The following is a 24,293-nucleotide window of genomic DNA, read 5'->3' as shown; positions in this document are numbered from 1 at the left end:
TAGACTTCAGTGCCTAAAACAGCTATTCAATGACTTCTAATAAGAGAGGTTTTTTTTTTCCGAATGGCATTTTTTTTTTTTTTATATCTCCCCTCATTCTGATTGTTCCCATGAACACTGTCTGTTGCACTGCTTTCACATAACTGCATGAATGAGAAGGTCTACAAATGTCCTTATTGACATGCTGGCTAAGTGTGTGATTAAAAAAAAAAAAAGAAAATAAATACATTGATGTGCAAGATCTCTATTAAACATATTGTATACACTCGGTTTAATTATATTGAATGTTGTGCAATTAAATATAACCACAAATCTTTGACTAAACGGATGAGATATGAAGCTGTGATGTCTGAGAATGTACAGTTTAGAGGGAAAATCAGCTTATGAACAAATCAGCGAACGAGTTTACATAAACATGCCGTTATCTCAGAAGGAAGAAATTACTGTATTGTATTACTGTACTGTATTACTGTATTGAGATAAGAAATAAGAAATTACTCCTTGTTCCTTTCAGCAGTATTCTCCAAATATAGGATACAATGCATGGTACTAAGTGATGTACAGTACATAGTCAAATCTGGTTTAACATTCATCTCAGTGTAACTTTTCATGTAAACATGCCCCAAAAATACAGTACAATTATACCAGATAAATTATACTGCTCTATTCTCATTGGTGTAATACATCAAAAGATATCAGTCGGCTGCAAGGCTGCGTTGTAGTGTTATATCCATGAGCAATAAGTGCTAAAACAAACATTAGGTACATGCAGTGATAACTATAAAGAGAGAGCAATATAACAGAAAAATATACATGGAGGTATAGTGTGGTTTGTTTTTGCGTTTTTCTTTTTTACCATAATACAGTATTATGGGTTACTGGTCGCTGTTTGCATTTCATTAAATTATGGAATTCTTGAATAAAACAATAAATTATTAAATATTTAAAATGAAAGGTAATTCATGTATGTAGGCTAACAATTTTCAAATAAATACCATATTATAATAGTATATGCTAATTAATAATATAGATCAAATAATTCAAATCCGCTTCACAGTGGTCTAAAATGATCTAATTCTTGCTTTTTAGGAATATCTAGCACTCTCTGTTCTGCTGCCACCCCTGACAGCTGTGAAAGGCAGGACTGCTGTTAAATCCACTGGTCCCAGTTCGACGGTGAGGTTCCTGGAGCCGCTCTTCTCACTGCATCAGACAGCTGCCACCGGGGAGGAAATCGTGAACGTACACGACCACGGCTTTGGACAGATAAGTCATAGAGCCGTAGCTGCCACTGGGGGCGCTGTCATAGAAGAAGTTGCAGATTCCTGTGGCGGAATCTTTCTCCAAGAAAAACTCATTGGCCCCGTTCGATTTCTGTAAAAAGGAATGCACTGGTTGACTAATAAGTGGGGAGTGAAATGAGCATGCACACTGTTAGTATGCATTAACCAGTTCACCTCTAGAATGCACGCTTGAGGGTTTACTGCAAGCTGTTAATGATATAATATCAATATAACAGACATTTCCATCTCATTGACCTACTGTATTTTTTTTTTATATTCAACTGCATTTTTGCATATAAAGTTGTTTATTGACTCAACAGTCAAATTTGAAAAACACCCCAGAGGACTGAAAGGTCTAAAAGGAGAACTGAATAACATCACTTTCATATCTGATCAGTTTCATGACAACGCTGTATATCCTATCGTATATCGTAAATATTTCTGTACTCTACCTGGTCCTGCAAGAAGAATTCGTTTGCCATCTGAACAATCCGGTCAATGTGAATAATTCCACCGATGCTGGGGACCTCCAAATCTGCCACCAGGGTGAGCACCATGATGGCCTCCACTAACAGCTGCCTGTACTCGGGCTGAGGAACGTGGTTCAGCACGGATTCCACGTGCACAGCAAACTTGATCTCTCCCTCCGTCATCTACACACACACACACACACACACACACACACACACACACACACACACACACACACACACACACACACACAGGCTTGTAAACTACAACTCCACCTAATAAACTTATCTGATTATCAGTTATGAACCATAAAAACACTAAGGATGCATTATAACATATACTACAGTTCCAGGGAGTCATTAAGTGTGTCGTTCCTGTACCTCTCGGGTGGTAGAAGAGGGCAGAACGTATCCTGCGATTGAGAGGCCATGGCATTTTTGCAGGATCTTCCACACTTTCTGGTAGAAGCCCATGGGCACTCGATTAATAGCGCCATCAAGGCGGCGTCTCCTCAGCCACTGGCCCTGGCGCTCTTCACACTGCAGACGTGAGTCTCCGGTACCTGTGGGTGACATGATGCCACTGGGGGTAGAAGGACTGCTACACCTCTGCATCGCATATATGTGGAAATACACACACACACACACACACACACACACACACACATTAGGAAGATCAAAAATAATGGTAACACTAGATGAAAAGTGAGTCAGTGAATAAACAGCAGTTTAAATTTGCACAACAGCATGAGCAGTAACAAAACTGTAGCAGTTTGCTTTTTACGTCACCAACGTCCAACAATAAGCATGAGGCATGACGGAATTGATTACCGTAGAACGGGGGGATGTGACATTACTGCCCGTGGAATAAGTGCCGGTGCAGATCTATGAGACAAAAGCAGAATTTTTTGCGGATGGAATAATGAATCAATGTTGTAATGTGAAAACTGCTTCAACATCCAACATCTATCTGCAATGGATGTCTGAAAACGGATTTGGATTAGATGCAATACAATTCAAACATTCAGGAGAAACCAAACAATTCATGTTCATGAAGATGGGCAGTCCATAAAACACAGCATATGCACCAGGTGTTCTCAAACGTTTCGTGGGCAGGCGAATATAATTTATTATTTGTACAATATATGTATTCAATATACCCCATCAGTGATCCTTTACTATTAGATTATGCATTATTAATATGTATACAATAATATTGTGGTTATCTGTAAAAAGTCCATAATAAATATAAAATAGTTTTTTTTTTTTTGCAGACCCCCAATGGATTTAGTTCACAGACTCGAATTTGAGAACCACTGGTCTATACAAAGATTTCAAACTCCAATCTTAGATCACAATAAAGCATGCCAATGGACTAAAGAATGGGTTTGATATTTGTTGTGTGAATAAGCATGCCCGGAATAAAACACGTTTACAAACTCAACCCACGCTGATTGGTCTGGAGTCATCCAGCTGCAAACAAATAATATCCATGTCAGTTCAAAATTGAAGATGCACAACATTCTTTAAATATTTTCCACTGCCGGTTATTGTGTCCATGATTAGTAGCTCGTCTCTCTCTCTCTCTCTCTCTCTCTCTCTCTCTCTCTCTCTCTCTCTCTCTCTCTCATCCTCTCACCCTCTCACCTGTTTGATTTCACACTTCAGCTTCCTGATGCCTGTGCGTTCAGTTTTGGTAGCTCCTGTGTGTCCGAGCTCATGGATGGATATTGCCGAACTGGCGGCTGACGATTCGGAGGGACGCACTTACACAGAATGAACAGAGGAGAACATTAATATAAAGATACATTCATTAGACCGTTTTTATATTCCATTTAGTTTTAAAACATATGGATGCTATCATTTAAAAAAAAAAAGCAAAACAGATCAGCAGTAATCAGACTCACCGCTCCTCTCCACTCCAAACTCTTTACCACTCAGGATGTGGTGGAGCAGATTTTTCATGTCTGATGGACTGAGGTTCATCAGACCTTCGGATGCCTCCTCACCTAGCAGGAAATATTAATGTGATGATTTATGTGAGAGTTTCACATTTACAAAAATTCTATGTAACAATCTAAACAAATCTTTCAACAAACCAAGCTAACAAATTCACTCAAACATTCAATCTGTGAAAACATAAAAGACGGCGGCCTTTAAAAACGCAACTTTGCCTCCTGAACTCCCCTCCCTTTTAGTCACGAGCACAGTCTTTATTGCTGAATATCAGCATCGTTACCTGAGCACTGAAGACTACGAGCCAGCTCGGTGGCCATCACCTGCATGATGAGGCCTATCCTCAGACGCAGCATGTCTCCGAACAGATTCGGCTGGGAGCGCACGTACATCGCTAGGTACACCATGATTTCCTGTATGAAGCACAGGAAAGATGATTCAAAAGCTGAAGACTCTTATCTAGTTTTTCTTCTTTATGGACCGAAAGACTATAAAATCCTCTGAACCTAATAGCTCAATTTATTTTTATCATCTGCGATACAGAATGCAATAATATGAACCCCACCCTAAAGATGAATTTATTTTCATTATTATTATTTTTTTTTATGGCCTCCTATTATACATTACAGAAACTAAGAGCTCGAATCTAAAGAGCATAAATTATTTCTATCGATTTTCTATTTTATAGAGAAAATGGGTTTTAACCTGAGGGAAAAAAAAAAGATCTAAAGGGGAGATTTCGTTTGCGGGATTGTACATGCGAGTACATTACATTTAGAAACGTATTCAAGTTGATGTATATCAGGTGTATCAAATTTCCAGTTTAGACAAATGTGCACTTAGTCCTAACGTTGGATTCCAGTGTTAAATTCTTTAGTTGTGCATTAGACAAAATGTGTTATTACATTTAAATGACATCTTTAGGGCTGCAACTAACGTTTTTTCTTTCATTGATTAATCAGATGTTTTGCTAATTATAACTATATAAAACCCTAATTCAGGGTATTCATGTATAAACCTGTACTTAAAAAATGCAAAAGCCACTTATTGAGTTTAACTATCTTTCATTTTGACAATGTAAAGCTTATAGTGGCTGCTTGTTGAAGAGCACATGGGGAATTTCTCCTTGAACAAGGAAATTCTTTCTGTGGAATTCTGTGGAAAATGCAGGATTTGAGTCTGGAAGGTAAAGCAATTTGTGTAAATGAACATTTGTATTGTTTATAATGATAATTGCAGTTGGCAAGTTGACAACAATGTTTAAAAAAATCTATAGAATATATAATAAGGCATTGTTTTGACCATTTTTTGTTTAAGAAAATACAGACATGTTGTTCAGTTGTAAAGATATGAGCATCTAGAATATATAATTATTTTATTTTGTATAATAACTCAACGATATACGCATAAATGAAATATAGCGAGCGAGCTGAACACGCGACCTGATGCTCGCGAGTCACGACAGAACAGATCCAGTGCGACTGTCCCGAAAGTTACAAACAGTTTACACAGTAGCACTTCAGTAAACTACTATTTTTACATGATGATTATACGGTTTTTGCTTACCGTGTTGATGTTTCGCCTTCATCCGTGACACCATTGCGTTTTATTTTCACGTGCTCGTGCACCACTGTGGTACTTCCATCCCACACAAGTTCTCCTTTGCAGAACTCGTAGGTTAAATTTTGACCTGTTGCGTTTAATATAAAAATTCTCCCATTGCCTTGGATGACACTTTTTCCTGCTATAGGTTGACCCTGTACTCTGTGCCACAGCCCAACTAATCTGTAACGCCATTCTTTGACAACGGATTTTCAATATCGATCATTATCAATTAATTGTTGCAGCCCTACACATCTTTGAGTCTTCATATTTAACTTTACCTGGGTAAGTACTGCTATGCTTATATCCTGACCGCTGGCCTCATAGATCAACTTGTTCAGTTCTTCAGGAGGGAGAGGACTGAAAGAAAGTCAAATGGTAGATTACAAACAGAGAAGCAAGAAGGCTTAGTATCTGTAATGATGATTAAATGCACACTCACACAGTGATGACTTTCTCCCTTGGCTCGGGAGGAAGACCCACAGTTAGCTGCTTCTGATGTGAGATCAGATCTGTACAGGCCTGAAGACGAAACATGGCTTAGTTTGAACAAGTTTAGGAAGTCGACGTGCAACAAGGGAAATTCAGTTAACAGGTAAGAGTTGGTCACAACTAAATATTTTACCTCAGCCAAGACCTCCACCGTCTTCTTTAAAATGCCCGAAATGTAGCGAATGAGACCCCACTCTTTACACGCTCCAGCCTTGACATAGAGCTCCTCGAGCAGGGTGCGCACGGTGGCTTCTTTCTGCCCCGATATATTCACCATCCACTCGGGACCTCTGAACAAACCAGGCCATCGGAAAATCAGAAATTCGTTTCATTCATCATTCTATTATTAGAGCTGATAATATAATCGACATGTGAATTCCTACTTCATAGCATAGAGGATATAAAGAATATCAGCTTGGTCCTGTAAAGTGGGGCATTCCTTCAGGTGACTCACGAGTGCGGCAAAGTCTGTGTTGCCTTGAGCGTCACGGGGCAAGTGAAGGTCTGGAGCGGGAGCCTAGTCAAGCATTTTCACACGTTCACGAATAAATCAGTGACACATGTCTACTACTGTTATAAAAGCAGTTCTCTGTACAGTAATCTCCCGCTTTAGCGCGAATCTCGCGTCCCCGGTTTATCGCGGAAATGCATTTGCCACATAACTTATTTGCCCTTTTTTGACGTCATAGGACGCTTCAACCAATTGAACAAGCAGAGAAACTACGCTACTACAGAACTGTACACTGTACGGTGCATGTACTCACTATAAATGTGATACGGTGTACTGTATTTCTACCAATTTACACAAAATTCATCTCGCTATATCTCGCTTGCAAATGTTTTCTGCGTGTGTTTAAAGTGTGTGGAAGGATGATTTATGGTTTAAACAAGAAAAAAATATTGCATTTTTGGGACGGCGTCTGTTCATCGCAGTTTTTTGTTTATATCATTAACGGGGGATTACTGTAACACTTAATGTATAAAATACTATTCGGAAGAGAAACCAAAGCTTTTCTATTATAATTTATCAGTATGGATGTTCAGACACAATATAAAGTATATGAGATGGGATTACAGCTACTTTTTTTTTTTTTTGAAGGTCTAATACAGCATAATCTTTCTGAAATCTAAAATTTTATGACTGACTGAAGGGATTCATCCATCACAATACCACAGTAATAATACCCACAGGCTTTGTTTGGTCGATTGTTGACCTTAGAATTCTAAATTCATGTATTTTCTGACTTGCCGTTTGGTGTGGTTGAGGAGTGTGGTGTTGATGCTGTGGAAGTTCCAGCAGGTTCAGAGACTTCCTGTGTTTGTTCATGATGGGAACCACAGGTAAATACATAGACGCTTCTGAAAAGCACACAAAAAAAAACCGCACGTCTAAAATGACATCGTGGAGAAAACTGCTTGTTCTTGGAATATACACTCTTCTGTTTAATTAATGGAGAATCCCACTGAGAACACTTCAGTTACGGTACATGAAAATCCGACCACAAAATGAGAGAGGATACAAGCCTCGTTCTCAAAAGCCATTTAAATAAGCTAAAAGGTGTATATCAGTGAATGATCAGGGTTTTAGGGCTTACTAGGCATGTTCTTGCCCTGAACCTGAGCCATGAGAGTCAGGATGTCCCTGGTGGTGTGCTCGGCGCTAAAAACGTGCTCTTGCCCCTTCTGGATGGCAGGGAGATGCAATGTTGTGGCTGTGCTCTGCAGGAGGTGGTGGAAGTACTGGTCGAGCACATCTTTGGGACCTTCTAAAAAAAATAGGAATTCAATAATAAAATAGCAGATATAGAACCTGGTGGTCCATAAAATCATTCACTAACAGTGAGATCTTCATGTCGGTCATTTTGAATAGAGGATATTTTTGGAATTGGGAACATAGAGAACATTAGGCCACGTACACTTTGGGTTTAAATCCAAATACAGACACATTTATTAATATTTTTTTTTCAATTTATATTATTAAAGCTTCGAACTGATAAGAGATCATGACATTGTGATATAATTCAATGGACATGGAAACAAAAGACATTATTCACCTCTCCTGCCAATGAGGGGAGTGAAATGATTGATTGATTGAATGCTGACAGATATTTTCAAATTCGCCCATTTTCTGACAAATATCATTATATATTAACTAATAATGATTAAAAAAAAAAATTCCTCTAACTTTCGTATCACATCCAGATTATCTGCAAGATGCCGAGAAATAAAAAAGAGATGTGAAATACCACTGCTGAAAAAGCTGTGAACTTCAATATCTTCATCTTCAGCTTCATCGTAGTCCTCCTCTTCATCCTCGTCCTCATCTTCAAGGTTTTCTTCTGAATTAGCATCCATGAAGCTGAGCTTTGTGTGGAAGGAGGTAGTGAGGAATGTAGAAAGGTTTGCAATCTGAACTCTGCAGTCCAAAGAGACAATGTAAAGGAGTATGATGTTATAGAACCTGGAAATAGATCATGGAAATGAGCATTATAGCGATATATTTCTCACCTCACTCCACCAAAATAACCGTCCTGGATCTTTCTTAACGTAGACAAAATGCAAGGATCGATGCTTTCACCGTCCTCCACTAAAACAACAGGAAAAAACAGAAATCTTACATTTTCACTTCAGAAAGATTCGAGTGACTGTTACTAGTTTTCGGTTCATTATTACCCAGCATGCTTTGTGTAATTGGGAAAGTGAGTGTGGGTCTCCCGGTCATCCGCCAACAGGAAGAAAGGTAGGCCAGCTCGGTCCTCAGCATTTCCACTATCATCTGATTATCCAGAGCCAGGTAGAAATGATGCTGGTCAATAAACTAATGACAGAAGAACAAATATAATCTGTAATTGCTGTTTTTTCTTTTTCTTTGCATTTTCATATAATATAATTTCATATAATGTCTGAAACAGGAATGAACAGTTTATGGTAGTTGAATCTTTTTTAATTAAATAATGATATAATTAAAAATAACTCTCCATCAATTAGCAGCCTGACAGTGGATTTTTTTTTTTTTTAAATATATACAATTACAATAGATATATTTCATGAATGACCCTGAGATTGAAAGCAGTAAAAAAAAAATGTACCTGTGGGGTAAAAGTGTAGGTACGATTTCTGATCTCATAGAACTTGGAAGTCCCTAAAACCCCAATGTGTCGATACGGCCGTCCTGTCAAATTCAGCCTCTTACAGCTTCCTGTGAAAATAAACTAAGCTTTAGTGAGGAGTCAGATGTGTCGGAAATGCAAGTCTGCAGTCCTGGAGCTTTATATATAAATGCTCAAAAAGTGTAAACTTCTCTCAGAAATACATTGGAATGCAGTGTTGGGCAGTAACGCGTTACTAGTTTTACAGTAACTGATACTGTAACGCGTTACTTTAAAAAAATAAAGGAACTCTGTTACCGTTACCGTATGGTGCGTTACCCGTTACTTTTATGAATTAATTAATTTCAGCTGAAGTGTAGACTACAGCCTAACCTGCTAACAGCAGCGTCGCATTGTAGGATTGGTGGATGAACCACTGTAAACACAAAGAAGACGCACTGTGGGCGTGTCTCCGTTTATTCAGGTCTGTGCGGCAGTAATGGCGAGTCGAGGCGAGAGCAAGACGAGTTTCTCAAAGTGGAAATATGCTCATTATTTCACTTTAGTTGAGTATAAAGACAAAAACTTTTAAGTCAAATGTAAGCTGTGTCTTCCTGGTTTAAAGCTCGTATCTACTGCGATAAACAGCAACTCCAATCTGTTGAAGCACCTCCAGGAACTCCATGCCTGAGGAGCTAGAAGCTAGAAGCTAACCCGGTGTTCTGTTCTACATTGTGGATAGTTTTCATACTTCAGCTGTGAAAGGAACATTTTTAAGAGCTCAACACAACAGCAGAAGCCACTTTAGTTTTTGATTGTGAATATATAATTCAGCTTGTTTTGTTATTTATTTCAGAAATCCTTGTGATATATTCAGTATGTGAATGTATAAATGTATTTAATGTATAAAAAAAAATAATAATAAATAAATAAAAAAAAGTGTGTGTATGATCGGAAGGTTGTCAGCTCAAATCCCAGCACCACTAAGCAAAACCCTTAACTCCCACCTGCTCATTGTAAAAATGAGACAATTGTCTCTCTGTATAACGGAATCTGCCAAATCCTACCATGAATGTATATCTAAGTGTGCTCAATCATTACCCAGCTTGACGTAGATGTGGCTCAGAATGCGAGCTGGCATGATTCGGATGGGTTTAACATCTGATACAGTCTGCACCTCAACCCCATGATCTCTCAGCAGTGCCTGGATCTCCTCCGTCTCTGCTACTACACTGACTGAAAATAAGAAAAAAAAAAACACTGATCTAAAGCACCTGCCTGTTTTTAATACAAATATCAGAGTATATAGTGTACAACAAACATGCTGTATGATTAATCACGTGTTTGTTTACCTTGGACAACAACATCTGGCTTGAAGTTAGTCGAGAACCTTCTGTTTAGAGGATCAATCTCTCCAGGAGCAAGAAAGCCCTGTTTGGAGAAACACACCATGCTTTTTTTATTAAGAATGTGAGCGTTGCATTTAGAAAGAAAATTTACATAGCACACAGGACAGGGTTACACCCTTATAAATGAAGCATGTGAGCGGCTGTGCTGTACCTCGACTAGCAGGCTGCTCAGGATGTAGAGAGACTGTCCCCATAAGTGAGGCAGCTGGCCTGTAGCTACACGGTCCACACTGTGAGGGTTTCTGTACTCGTCTTCAACCTGAAACAACAAAACAAACATGTTTTTCGCAAACAATAAAAATAAATTACTTTTAATTGTTCAATTAAGCTGTCAGCCTCAATTACACAACGTACGCACGTACGCACGCACGCACGCACGCGCACACACACACACACACACACACACACACACACACACACACACACACACACAAAGAAAGAGGAAAGATTTCCCAGATATACACACATGAACCAATCAGTCATACACTGTCACCTTGTCAGTTGGTACAGCGTAAAGCTCAGGCATCAGGCGGATGCCATGTTTAGCTCGGATCAAGACACCCTCCAGAGCCTCTGTGTATTCCTGCACCTGAACAGTTACAACGGAGTTAATAATGACAACATACTGCCCCCTTGTGGACCCAAACAAACATTTCTTCCACAGTAATTCTGGGCATAGAATAAATATATATTTATAGGTAGTCCTCTGAAAATGGTACTATGACTGTGAGGGTCTTTCCTGCTTCACATTTCCGCTTCTTTTTTTCCACTACAAGCAGGAGACATACTTGGCGCTTGGAAGACATGCTTTTATCACTAAAATTGCTGTTTGGAACCTTTTCGAACAGAAAAAAATACACACTCTTCGCTGAATCTTACACTACAGTCTTCCTCCTTCAGTTTCCACCATCTTATTCTTTTTTCAGTCCTCACTATGCTCCTCTTCTTCTTCACCTCCAAAACCATCCTACAGACCACCATCTGATGCTGTCTAGCTACACTGTCCCCTGCCAACACCTTACAATCTCCTTCAGGTTGCATCTCCTACATAGAACATAGTCCACCTGTGTGCTCCTCCTTCTTCTTAAAATAAGTGTTCACCACTGCCATTTCCATCCTTTTAGCAAAATCCACCACCATCTGCCCTTCCACATTCCTCTCCTTAAAACCATACCTACCCACCCACCACCTCATCACCTCTGTTCCCTTCACCTACATGCCCATTAAAGTCTGCCCCAATCACCAATCGTTCTTTCCTAGGTACACCATCTACCACTTCATCTAATTCACTCCAGAATCTTTCCTTCTCCTCCATCTCACAGCCAACTTGTGGAGCATAGGCACTGATGACATTTATCATCATGCCTTCAACTTCCAGCTTCACATTCATCACCCTATCAGAAACTCTCTTCACCTCCACTACACTCTTACTGTACGCTTCCTTCAGGATCACCCCTACACCATTTCTCTTTCCATCCACACCATGATAGAACTGTTTAAACCCACCTCCAATGTTCCTGGCCTTACTCCCTTTCCACTTGGTCTCCTGAACACACAACATATCTACCGTTTTCCTCTCCATCATATCAGTTCCCTCGCTCCATTTACCAGTCATAGTACCAACATTTAAAGAATGTCTGTCTCTAAATTAACGACTGTCTCTGTAGACGTCTTCCTTCTTTCCTTCTCCTCCTTTGGCCAACAAAAGCCCAATTTCCACCGGTACATACAATGTCTTAGCAGATAAAAAGTGAAACACACCGATACCACCCCAGTAAAAGCACATGAAGCATAAATGTAGTTAAAGGATGATGTGTATACCTGCACATGATCACTGTTGAAAACACCATCCAGTATGAGATAAGTCCAAAAAACAGGCCATTCACATTCAATATTCTCAAAAAGCTTCAGCTCCGCTGGATCGTAATGAAGCCGAGATGGGTCCTATTAGCACAGAAAAGACATATAGCCAACAGACTTTTACTGAGAAGCACAAACAGTGCATGTGAAAAGTTTGGAAACACCTTTCATAATTTTTCATCTTTTCTTTCTTCATTTTTAAGAGCCGTGCACGTTACTTTTATTTCTACGCAACAAACTAGGACTAGGACAGTGCATGACTGGAAAGAAGTTCTTTGGACAGATGAGGGCAAATTTGACGTCTGGCTCTAACAGAAGAAATTGTGAAGGTTGGAGAACAGGAGAGAAGATATAAAATCCACCTCCATGTTTGACTGTGGGTGTGTATAAATTTTTTTATTTTAATTTTTTTTTTTATAACCCCCATTCCGTACTTCAACACCATGCACTTCCATGTGGAGTGCAGCTAATTAGAACCAAATTCACTATACAACAAGACAATGACCTGAAGCGTACGTCAAAGTCAACTAGAGTGTTTTCTGTCATGGAATGTCCTGCCCAGTGACCACACCCAAATCCTACCGAACTGCTCTGGGGTGAACTGGAGTGCAGAGTCAGAATAAACAAAAGAAACACGCACGTGTCTCTGGAAAATGATCAAATACTGCGTTTCCAAACTTTCGACAGGCACTTAATATATTCTGCTATAAAGGACGTCTACAATACTGGTTGGCACGTCTCTAAATTTCAGCCTGACCACAATGACATAATGGTTACATAATCTAAATTCTTACTCTTACCTCTTTTGGAGTCTTGTAGCCGTCTCTAATAAACCGACAGCACCCATAACGTCCCTGCAATTTGTTCGATCACAGTTCAAAATGTGTTCAAGCGAATGAAAAAATCCAAATCTTTCCATGAGAACAATTTTTAAATCATCACACGCAGAACAAACTACATTAGAGATCTGCATGTGGGGTTTTTTTGGTTTATTTTTTTTAGATATTTTGAAGTTTTGTGAGCTCTCGACTACTCAGTTTTTAGGTCAGGTTCCCCCAGTTACTTATATTGTATGTGTTGTTGTTTATAGTACATTTGTAGTATTGTATAGAGAACGTAAAGGCAGTGCACCTGCAGCTTGGAGATGATCTCGCCCTTGGTGATGTTGACCAGGTCGGCATCCTCGACTGCAAAGGCAGGGAAGGAAATAACCGAGAGCAGACCGGCATCTATCTCCTTCGATGTAGAGGCTCGTGGCAGCATGGAGCACAAGATTGACTGGAAACATATGATCATTAACGAGTAATATAACGTTGCCGCATGAAGCAAAACCTTCTCTTATATAAAAACAGCGATCCTATTTTTTTACATCTCAAAGCAGCAAATGACCAAAATAATTTATTTTTATGTTGACATGAATTCCAATTTTTTTATTTATTTATCTATTTATTTTGTAAGTGTATTAACCTGGCAATGCTCTACTTCATCTGGCAGAACATGGATGACAGATTTTGGGCTTCCATGAGCTCCAAACAGGTCAAGTTCATCAATGGCTTCCAAAGCAGCCTAAAAACACAGTACATATGGGAAGAAAAAAGGCAAATAATATTGTGATTTATTTTAATCACAAAACAATTTCAGAGTTATCAATACATATATTTTCCACATTTTCCGGTTATACATGAGTTTTGTAATGCAACGTTAATGTTCAATGGTGTAAACAAAGACAATACTTTTGATGCCTCCACCACTAGAGGGTGACATTTGACAAGGAGTTCTGTTTTTTTTTTTTGTTTTTTGTTTTTTTTAAATGCAGCTAAATTTTGGGATCCACTCCTAAATGCTATAACGTATTTTTCCCATCAGCATCTATCAGATCAATAACCTTCACCAACTTTTATTTAGTTAGAATATTATAAACGGCTATAGAACCACAACGCTCTGAACATGGTATTGTGTCAGAAAGATATAGCTTTGACAACCCGCAACATTTCAATGTTTAATTCATCTACCAAAAAGGTCTCAAAGGTCTCTATAGACACTACATTAGAAGAAGTGCTTTAATATTTGAATACAAAGAATTAAGCTTTAGACCAATCAGATTTAAGAATTCAAGTGTGACAATGTAACAGTATATAAACATACATTAAAAAATGATACAGTATCGAAGTACAAGAACCGGAGCTGTACACAGTCACTGTAATGTGACCCAAAAACCAGGATCTGATTCATGCTTATTCACTCTTCTACATTTCTATTGTTTTATCCGGTACAAGTCAATAACCCACCCCCCCCCCCCCCCCAACCCCCACCCCCCCACACACACACACACAAACACACACACACGCAAGTTGCTCACTGATGAGCTGCTCGCTTCACCCTTCATACCTTTGCCATTCCAACAGAGCTCCCATTTAATTCAGCAAGCCCCTGGTTTGTCTTGTCTCCTCTCTCCCACATGCCATAATCCTACAGACACACGAACAATGCTGTCATTTACCTGAGCTATTAACTTGCATATCGTGTTTTAATGAGTTCCACTTACAGCGACTTTATAAGCAGCTTCAATGTAGAACACCAAGTTCTGTATGAAGGCCACTTCGTCCAGGTTCGATATGATGCGCAGACCTGAAACACACATCGAATCAAAGTTCTATTAGGAGAAAAGATCTCACAGAAACAACATGAGCCGAGATTGTAGATGATCCAGGATTTCGATATTCGGTTAGATTTAGTGGTGTGCGATACTGAAAAAAAAAAAATCATATCTCGATATAATAATCAGACGATATTTTGCATAATTCAAAAAGATTTTTGTAAAAGAAAGCTGAGACGATATAAGAAATGTACAATGTCAATAGGATACTGGATATTGAAGGACAGGGTATTTATTATTTGAACCTGAAGCATTGAAGTAAGAACAACAAAAGTCACCGTTGCACTCAAAACAAGCGAAATGCAAAACCTTCTGCACTTCATGCATGAGAGTTTGATGAGATGATTAATAGAATTTAGGCAGCATCCAGGTAGTGTGTATCATGGATCTAATGTATATTAAAGCTCTTTAACCCCAACTCTCTCAACCGCTTAAACCGGTACCATGACTCTGGTAATGTAAGTAGTGACTGCGTTTGTTATGTCTTGCCATCTTTTGCTTTTTTCGGTCATATGGAACTTTGTTCGCTAAATGATGCGTGTGTTTTTTTGCCGTGTCGTGTTCAGCTGACTCCCAAATGGGATCATATTTCTCATATACAGGGGGTGGGAAGTTCGAAGGTGGCGAAAGAGGTTGGTCGTCCAGTCGCTTTTGACCGCAGCCGACATCTGAGCTTTCAAAAGCAGACCACCTCCATGCTGGTGATGATGATCCTCGTGTTGGAATTCGTTCCTGCGTGGGTTGTGAGGTTGCTGGTGTTTGAAAAACTTCTCCTTTCATAGTCTCTTCACTCATTTTAACTTCTGTTGCGACACACCACGCTCATGTTGCGTTCTGATTGGTTACCGAAAACGAGTGACGTATTCGATAATGTGATTTTGCAAATGGTTAAAACAACAAATACGATATTATCGCTCAAGATATAGCTAGATAGATAGATAGATAGATAGATAGATAGATAGATAGATAGATAGATAGATAGATAGATAGATAGATAGATAGATAGATAGATAGAGTTGTACTTTACAGAATAAAATTTGTTTATGAATTATTCAAAAATGACAAAAATATTATCTATTAAAACAACGAAGTGATCCCAAATCAAAAAATAAAAAATTAAAAAGAGCGTTCTGTTTTAGTTTTATAAGCAAATTAGATGGAAGATGTGAATGATTTTTGGTAAAATTCGGCAAAACTTTCTAATAATAAACATCCCTCTTGACTCTCCATTTAGTTTCCCTCTGGCCTGGCTTTAATACTGAATGTTTAAAATAAAGTCCTACTTTTCACACACTCTACAGCCAAGAAACTTGTTTTCTTCAGCATGCACACAACTGTGACTTCATTGCATGCATTCACTACACCTTCTCTGTATGAAAATAACAAAAACAGGAAACGTGTGCTGTTGTGCAGCAGCAGAACGATTTCTCCTCGAACTGTCTCATAGGTTTTGCAAGTTATGTGACAAAACACTGAGTGAACATGCACTATCCGACTGTTAGGATTATACAGTAATAGCTCAGCGGTTAACACGATAGACTTCTGATCTGTAAATCATGAGTTTAAATCTTAATGCTGGGCCCTTCAGAAAGGCCCTTAACGTTCAACTGCTCGGTTGTAAACGAGATTACTGTAAAATGCTCTGGATTTTCGAAGGCTCTGAGATGAATAAGGGCTGCGAAAAGATTATTGTAGAATTTCCGCAGCAATAATTACCATATAACAACATATTCATAGTAGTTCTAGTTCCTAACGAAGATGGAATATCTACTGTAAGCAGGATAACATCTTCATGAGCTATAAAAAATATGGAATGTTCAGTTTGGTTTGATCCACACACTGATACAGAGACAGCTGGAATATGGGAACCTTTTCGGTTTCTGTAAAGATCTACAGTACTTTTTGAGAATATGGGAAACAAATTCTTCTTGATTTAACTGTTGACTTTTGAGGGTTTTTTTATGCTGTCATGTACTGAAGATCTGAATGGATGAAATTGCAGAATAAGAAATAAGAACAATGTAAAGAAAAAAAAAAACGGACGCCGCTGGGAATTTAAAACAAAATGATCAAAGGTCTAACTCAAGACAGCTGTAGACAACAGAGCATTTAGGGGAGACAGGGGTGGAGACGAGACATGAATGAAAAAACAGGGCACGACTACACAAATGCTAAAACATGAAAGTGTGATGTAACGCTGTGAGTCAGCATGAGCTCTGTGAGCAGCGCTTGGCACGATGAGGATAATCTCTAATGATAAGAATGAGCCGAATTACCACTACAGGTGTACAATGGCACTGAAACTTTTTTTGTTTAAAATGTGAATGTTTTATATTCATGGTTCTGAGGCAAATACTTGCAACTGATCCTATGCAAAATATCTACATTTCAAAATCGAATGTAACGGTGCCATTTCTCCGCTTGTGCTATGTCCATTTGTGCTCACCAGAAGCCGTCATCTGTGCCAGCATCAGCAGATACAATGACGTGGCGTCTACCTGCAAGTGTCCCCACTGGTCGTCCCCAACCACCGTCGCACCGGTGGACATGTCGTACTTGGCATGCAGACAGTCCTTGGTGCTCTGTGTGTATTTAAACTTCTCCACCTTTTCCATCTGCCATACACACACACACACACACACACACACACACACAAACACACACGCACATATGACAATGTTATGCTCTTAAGAACAAATTTTTCCTCATAGAACTGGTAAATCTTCTCCTTCTTACCTGTCGCATCATGCACTGCAGCAGTCCCTGCATCAGCTTCACCACAGTCTGTGGAAGAAACAAACACAGTTAAAGCAGCAGTTTGTTATCTTTAGAGCTTTGCAAGGTAAAGGACAGTTTGCAGTATAAACAGAGACGAGGCTTTAAATATTCCCCTGATTACACCCTCTGTATAAAACGCATGGCTTGTGATGGAAAAGAAGCAGCAGGGGAAAATTGTTGGCCCAGAAAAATGCTAAAAGCTTAAATGAAGAAATTGGACAAATATCTTGTCTGGATACAATATATATATATATATATATATAAATATAAACATTTTCTTATCTTAATTATGTTACTTACAGTGATGTAAAAAAGTATTAAAAAATTATTTTTTTTTCGCATATTAGTCACATGATTCAGATCAAGCAAATGTTAAAAATATTACACAAAGATAACTCAAATAAATACAAAATGTAGTTTTTAAATGATGACCTTGATTATTAAGGGGAAAAAAAGATGACCAAACATGGGATAAAGTAATTGACACCCAGACCCCATGCTAATATCATGAATGAACTGTGATGAACCACATTTCTTTTTGGAAACCTGAGTTGGCCCAGGCCTGATTACTGACAGACCTGCTAAATCAAGAAATCACGTAAAATCTAATACGGTACTTAGTCACAGCACAGTAACTCTGAAGTATGGAATGAAAACTAAAGATGACAAAACCACATGAAAAAAAAAAATCTCTTTTCATTATACATGAAGGCTTTTCTACAATTCAGAATGTGCTACAATGTATCCTTTGACACCGTACACTACTGCAGTACGTGTATTTTATTGAAATATTTGTACAGTATTAGTAATGTTCTACTGCTAAGCATGAGATTAAAAAATCATATCATATTTTAAGATGTTCCATTATTAAGCTACACTGGAAGCGCAGCATAATGATTTAACATTGATAATTAGATTAGATTAGATTAGATTCAACTTTATTGCCATTGTGCAAGGTAAATAATGTGTCAGAGTAAACTTTTCTAAGATATCATAGACACCGCCAAAGAGTTTAAACCTGGTCAAAATTGTAAATTGACAATTTTTTTCTGCTTCTTCATACTTAGCAGTATAACATTATTAATACTGATATTAAAAATAATATGCGCATCCAATGTATCCTAATAATGGAACATCATATTTTAAGAAACGGTCACCTGTTCAAGCTCATAGGCCTTGGCCTTGTCCTCGTCACGATCCGCATTCTTGCGATAGGCCATTCCCAGACCCCACACTGATATGATGCTGTAAACATTGTCCCTGACCCAGGCATCTTTCTGCTGTGCACTGGCTGGGAGCAGACCTGTCACTGGATTCTATACAAAACACATACACACATTACTCCTGACTCACCAACATGCAGCAAATAGACAGCAAAAACTCTAAAAAGAGCCTTTGGATTTTTTTTAAGAAATTTTTTTACAAAGCACATTCACATGTGACCACATGGTTAATCATCTACTCGAAAGTGATTTCAGGCGAATTCACGGATTCATCAGGATCACAAACGAGAACACGTACCTGAACCACGATCCGCAAAATCCTTCAATAAATCTACATGTTATAAAGTCAATAGCTCAAGAGCAACACACAAATGATATACTACTGTCTTGAAGGATGCACTAGGAATGATGGCAAAACATATTATATACAGTGGAGCCCCTGTGTACGAGGTGAATTCGTTCCTGAAAACCGCTCGTGTTCCCATATGCTCGTACCTGCATGTTCATTTTCTCTTAAGAATGAATGTAAAAGCAATGAATCCGTTCCCAGACTTCAGGCGATCGCTTAAATCAGCCCTTAAAAATTAGTTATTTCTAATTTAACACAAAAAAATATACTTGTAACAAAGTTTCAACATAAACAGTAATAAATGATAAACAAAGTAACTTTTTGTTCTTTATGATTGTACTTCCTGCTGAAACAGACACGCCATATCGCAGACTATATATATATATATATGTGTGTGTGTTTTCTGTGCTGCCTTGTACAGAAAACATATGATCCTCAAGTTAGAACAAACATTTATGCCACAAATCTGCACAACAATTTTTTTTCTTCAGTTACTTATTAAATCGAGTTCTCGGGAAACATTCGTCACTCTGTGGGACCCTTGAACGGAAAAAGTCCGGCCTGAAAAATCTATATAATGAGCATGTGATCTTCTGATTTGTAATGACCTGGATTTCGTTGATGTTAGTCCTTTTTTCAACTGTACATTTTCCTACATACCCACAGTGGCCACGGTGCTCGACCCGAACTTTATCTCTAGTTGAAGAGAGCGATGCGGCAGCGCTTTAGTCTTATCGGTTGACACTCGATCTCCTCGAGCGGGTCGAGTTTCTAAAGTTAGTCGAGGGCACGTCTCTGCATTCTATAGCCGCGCTGCATTCTGGACATGTGACTCCAGAGTTCGCTGTCCGTATTTGTCATTCGTGTGACATTGAAAGATGGTTGAGAAATTGAAATTTGGAAAAGTGATTCATTTAGTGCCAACGTAAACTATGACTAATGTTTAATGGGAATTAGTTAAACAAAAACAGCAAAACAACTTCTTACCACAGTCCATTAAACACATTTCAGTTCTTCTGATTGTGTTTCAGGATGAAGTTTCTCTTAAAGGTTGATGTAGGAACATAGTGGATGGGTTGCTTTCATGATATAAATAAATAAATATATACATAAATAAAGAAGTAAACGAATGAAACAATAAATAGAGATTTGTAGGCTTTGCTCTGTAAACGCATTCCTGTGGTTTGGTTTGTTTAAATCTGCTCCTCAGTTCCCAAACAAAAGGTGACCTTTGTCCAGACACTGTTTATTTTTGATTCAGTTGAATCCCATCATGTAATAATAATAATAATAATAATAATAATACTGTACTGTTCAAGCTAGAATGCAGTTACACACATCATCTCACCTCTACCTGCTCCTCTGAGTGCTCTATATTAAAAAAAAAGAGTTGGATCAGGTCCATTATGACCTGGATTGAGATCAGACTTGCCTGATAGCACAGGATGGTCTCATGGACGAGTCTCGCAAACGCATCCAGCCGCACTCCTGAATTGCTCCGACTTCTCATGATGGTTTATTTCCGATCCCCTCCGATCATCCAAGAGCGATCAACTCCAAACAAACTCGTGTGTGTATCTGATAGAGAAGATCAGAGCAGATCCGTCGACCTGTTACTTCATTGCTCATAATCCCTTAACTGAAAACGGCAGCTCGTATTAAGAATGAAGCAAAGCCGAACAGACTTCACGTCCCTCAATGAGGAAACGTCTGATATCTTCATCCTCTCAAAACGAAACCGGTGACAGTCTCCCCCATCCTCATCCTCATCCTCATCCTCATCAGTACCCGATCCTAAACACTTTCACGTTTTCCTGACAGCGCCGGTGATCCGATACAAAAGGCCAAGTAACTGTTTTGACAGGCAGGACTCTTAAAGTGAAAGGAGAAAAGAAAACCCGGAAGTGTCGGTCATTTTATTTCGCTCACATTTATAAATCTGAAATGCTTTTAGAACTATATTAATATATATATATATATATATATATATATATATATATATATATATATATATATATATATATATATATGTTTTTTTATATTTAAAAAGCATTTAAAATATGTAAATACTACTGTACTACTGAATCATATGTATATTGTATGCAGGCCGGTTTAAAATAAAATCCAGCTGTTGCTTGGACATATTCATTTCCGGTTCAAAAAGGTGGGGGGGAGCGACTATTTCCGGGTAGTTTTGTTAGCTAGCTCGGTTTGTGTTTGTATTGTGTGTGATTTGGTTCAAAATGTCTTATAAATTAAATGCTCTTTATAGCGACTCGTATGTTGATATAAGTCAGTACAGAGACCAGCATTTCAAGGTGAGACGCAGAGGCACGTGCGTGTAGCGTGTTTGTGTATAATGAAATGATGGCGCTTGGGGGGGGGGGAACCAGTTACATTACTTGTGTGTATGCAGTTTGCTGAGCAGCTTCGTTTTCTGGGAGTTTGTTTCAAAATGTAAATGTTTGCGTTGTTGAGTTTTTCTTCAATATGAGTGCTAGTATTACGTAAATTAGTTGTAAAGAATAAAGAAATGCAACATTCAGGCTGAGAAGCAGAAGTATCGCGATATTTTAGCTCGCGGTCAGGCAGTCCTACTGTATATTATCGCGATATTTCAGGTTTTGATTGGGTAGTGATGCTGTATATTATCGCGATATTTCAGGTTTTGATTGGGTAGTGATGCTGTATATTATCGCGATATTTCAGGTTTTGATTGGGTAGTGATGCTGTATATTATCGCGATATTTCAGGTTTTGATTGGGTAGTGATGCTGTATATTATCGCGATATTTCATGTCTTGATTGGGCAGTGATGCTTTATATTATCGCGATATTTCAGGTTTTGATTGGGTAGTGATGCTGTATATTATCGCGATATTTCAGGTCTTGGTCAGAGAGTGATAGGAGCTAATGTATACTTATCGACATCAGAAGTGTCACATTATACTTAATTAAAAATAAAGGTTAAAGATATGATTAGGAAATTTTTTAATTAACTATTTTTTTATGGTAAAACCCTTGTCATGGCACCACAAACCTTTTTACATACTGCTTAAAGTTTTCTTACAACAAGTGCAAGCAAGCAACAAGTTGACAAAACAACCGTTTTCTCTAAAATAGTTACTTTTTTTTCCCGTCTCTTCTTTCCAGGGTAATCGTCATGACCAAGAAAAGCTGTTGAAACAGAGCAATACGCTTTATGTTGGAAACCTTTCGTTCTACACAACAGAGGAGCAGGTATATGAACTTTTCTCCAAAAGCGGCGACGTGAAGAAAATCGTCATCGGCCTCGACAAGGTCAAGAAGACCGCGTGTGGCTTTTGCTTTGTGGAGTATCCTTTCTGAATCCGATTCGCTCATGTACGCCTGAGCATCCAAGAAAGTTCAGAATAAACCAACAATGCACAATTAACATACAGATGCTGCACAGTAATACATTACACAGTATTTTATTTTTTACAACTAGCACAACTAAATGGCCAAGCAGAAAAAGAGCGTACACATTGGTCCAGAGACAAAAGTGACAATAGTATGTGCACGTGTGTATGATGTTTCAAGACAAGGACTAATGCGACCATGAGAACTAAACACAATGAGATGACCAGGTGTAGAAAACATGATGCATTTCTGCATCGAACACTGCTGGAAGCGCTCTTAAAGCTTCATCTGAGCTGGTAGAAATGGACTAGCATGGCTACACCATATATCTCTTGTGATGCATTACTCAGCTGTAGAGTTGGTCTTGCTGAGCTTTTAATAGATTCATAATTTTCTCCAAATCAGCGGCTTAAAAGGAAAAAGGAAAAAGCAAAGATGGAGGTCATGTGTTGAAAGAGGGAATAACTGTTCCATTCGCGGTTGAATTCACATTAGACGTGAGTTTTGGGGGCGATACATACCGTAGGTCTGGATTTAATTTATTCTAGGTCACACAATAGTAAAGATATTGCAGGTTTGTGTCATAGTTTACATACAGCTGTGTTTTTATTTATTTTTTGCTATATAGTAACATTGTCTACTCTAAACTACTAGTATTTCATGTGTGATCCATATCTTGGTCGGCCGAAGCCGCAGCTGGGACGAATACTAATGTATAATGATGAAGCTGAATTGCGTTATTAATCCTGAACACACACACGAAAGGTACTACACACGGGCCGATGCCGAACACGCGATGAGATTCATCAACGGAACCAGGCTGGACGACAGAATCATCAGAACAGACTGGGACGCTGGTTTTAAAGAGGGTCGGCAGTACGGTCGGGGCAAATCGGGCGGTCAGGTGAGTACACGATGAAGATTCGGGTCGTTTCAGACTCCCCAAACCTGGACTAAAGAGCAGACACGCATCCAGTGAGTCTTACTGGATTATCATGTTCATATGAAGCCTGATGGTGTCTCAGGCTGTCGTAACTCAGCCGTGCGCTCCGTGACGCTTTTATTTGAATCGCCGTAGCAACCGGTCCATTTAACCCCAACTGTCGTGTTCCCTTTGACGTTTCTCAACCAGACCTGCACATCAGATGGCGTTAGTTTTTCTGAGAGATGGTTGTGTATGAAAATCCCAGGATTTCTGTGATTTTCTGAGATCCTTCAATCAGCCGATCTGGTACTAACAATCATAATACAGTCACAGAGATCCCATATGTTTGAGGTGAACATTAAGCTCTTTGCCTTTATGATTGCGCAGCATTACGTGATTGGCGAATGGGACACTTGTGTACAGCTGCTCCTAATATTAAACTTTCTTTATTTTTGACTTGTCTGCTGCCGGTACGTTTGTCGCATGTAAAAGTATTTTTTATTTGCAGTGCTTTCAGTCTGGTGTTTTCTCCCTTCAGGTGCGAGATGAATATAGACAGGATTACGACCCTGCGCGAGGCGGATACGGCAAATTGGCTCAGCTACAGAGGGGCCCCGACGGACAGCAGAAATTTTAACCATTCCTAATTAGCAGTGACATTTAAAAATGGAGCAGGTTTTTTTTTTTTTTTTTTTACTTTTTGTTTAATATTAATGTACATATGGACAAGATTTTCAGAGGTTTCACTGAGGAAATAAGGATCCTTCATGTGTGCTGACTGACGTATGTTCTTTTTTTTAAATAAACAGTAGCGTCTTTAC

At 38.8% G+C, this 24,293-nt stretch overlaps 2 protein-coding genes across 7 annotated transcripts; one reads left to right on the top strand and one right to left on the bottom strand.

The window, feature by feature from the left end:
• Positions 1 to 830: 830 nt before the first annotated feature.
• On the bottom strand, positions 831 to 21,082 carry phka2 (phosphorylase kinase, alpha 2 (liver)). 6 transcript variants are annotated; one of them, XM_083558430.1, is made up of 33 exons: positions 20,853 to 21,061; positions 20,600 to 20,745; positions 18,753 to 18,911; positions 17,554 to 17,601; positions 17,264 to 17,432; positions 14,707 to 14,789; positions 14,550 to 14,630; positions 13,629 to 13,727; positions 13,293 to 13,439; positions 12,962 to 13,015; positions 12,123 to 12,245; positions 10,795 to 10,890; positions 10,453 to 10,560; positions 10,245 to 10,323; positions 9,994 to 10,128; positions 8,893 to 9,002; positions 8,477 to 8,621; positions 8,312 to 8,390; positions 8,050 to 8,219; positions 7,399 to 7,569; positions 7,053 to 7,162; positions 6,187 to 6,320; positions 5,937 to 6,093; positions 5,754 to 5,833; positions 5,593 to 5,671; positions 3,993 to 4,122; positions 3,661 to 3,762; positions 3,401 to 3,519; positions 3,203 to 3,226; positions 2,585 to 2,638; positions 2,135 to 2,362; positions 1,736 to 1,936; positions 831 to 1,374 (listed from the first exon to the last, which is right to left on the bottom strand). In XM_083558430.1, the coding sequence occupies exons 2-33, from the start codon at positions 20,675 to 20,677 to the stop codon at positions 1,201 to 1,203; spliced, it is 3,726 nt and encodes a 1,241-aa protein (XP_083414556.1). In that variant the 5' UTR covers positions 20,678 to 20,745; positions 20,853 to 21,061; the 3' UTR covers positions 831 to 1,200. The 6 variants fall into 6 exon arrangements, with proteins under 6 accessions (XP_083414556.1, XP_083414557.1, XP_083414555.1 ...); XM_083558431.1 differs by having other exon boundaries at positions 7,399 to 7,566; positions 20,600 to 21,082; XM_083558429.1 differs by having other exon boundaries at positions 20,600 to 21,062.
• Positions 21,083 to 21,317: 235 nt separating this feature from the next.
• On the top strand, positions 21,318 to 24,293 carry ncbp2 (nuclear cap binding protein subunit 2). The gene is made up of 4 exons (XM_083557815.1): positions 21,318 to 21,485; positions 22,320 to 22,501; positions 23,313 to 23,451; positions 24,011 to 24,293. The coding sequence occupies exons 1-4, from the start codon at positions 21,411 to 21,413 to the stop codon at positions 24,107 to 24,109; spliced, it is 495 nt and encodes a 164-aa protein (XP_083413941.1). The 5' UTR covers positions 21,318 to 21,410; the 3' UTR covers positions 24,110 to 24,293.

This window comes from Silurus aristotelis (genome assembly GCF_946808225.1).
Source record: "Silurus aristotelis genome assembly, chromosome: 13".
Taxonomy (NCBI): domain Eukaryota; kingdom Metazoa; phylum Chordata; class Actinopteri; order Siluriformes; family Siluridae; genus Silurus; species Silurus aristotelis.
The sequence above is the reverse complement of the archived record's forward strand: the minus strand, read 5'-3'. Positions and strand labels throughout refer to the sequence as shown.

Coding starts and splice junctions, on each gene's coding strand:
- phka2 (XM_083558429.1), bottom strand. CDS start 20,677: ATGAGAAGTCGGAGCAATTCAGGAGTGCGGCTGGATGCGTTTGCGAGA. Junction 14,790..17,263: donor GGCACAGATGACGGCTTCTG/GTGAGCACAAAT, acceptor TGTGTGTTTCAG/GTCTGCGCATCATATCGAAC. Junction 13,016..13,292: donor AGATCATCTCCAAGCTGCAG/GTGCACTGCCTT, acceptor AACAAATTGCAG/GGACGTTATGGGTGCTGTCG.
- ncbp2 (XM_083557815.1), top strand. CDS start 21,411: ATGTCTTATAAATTAAATGCTCTTTATAGCGACTCGTATGTTGATATA. Junction 21,486..22,319: donor ACAGAGACCAGCATTTCAAG/GTGAGACGCAGA, acceptor TCTTCTTTCCAG/GGTAATCGTCATGACCAAGA. Junction 22,502..23,312: donor TGTGGCTTTTGCTTTGTGGA/GTATCCTTTCTG, acceptor CACACACGAAAG/GTACTACACACGGGCCGATG.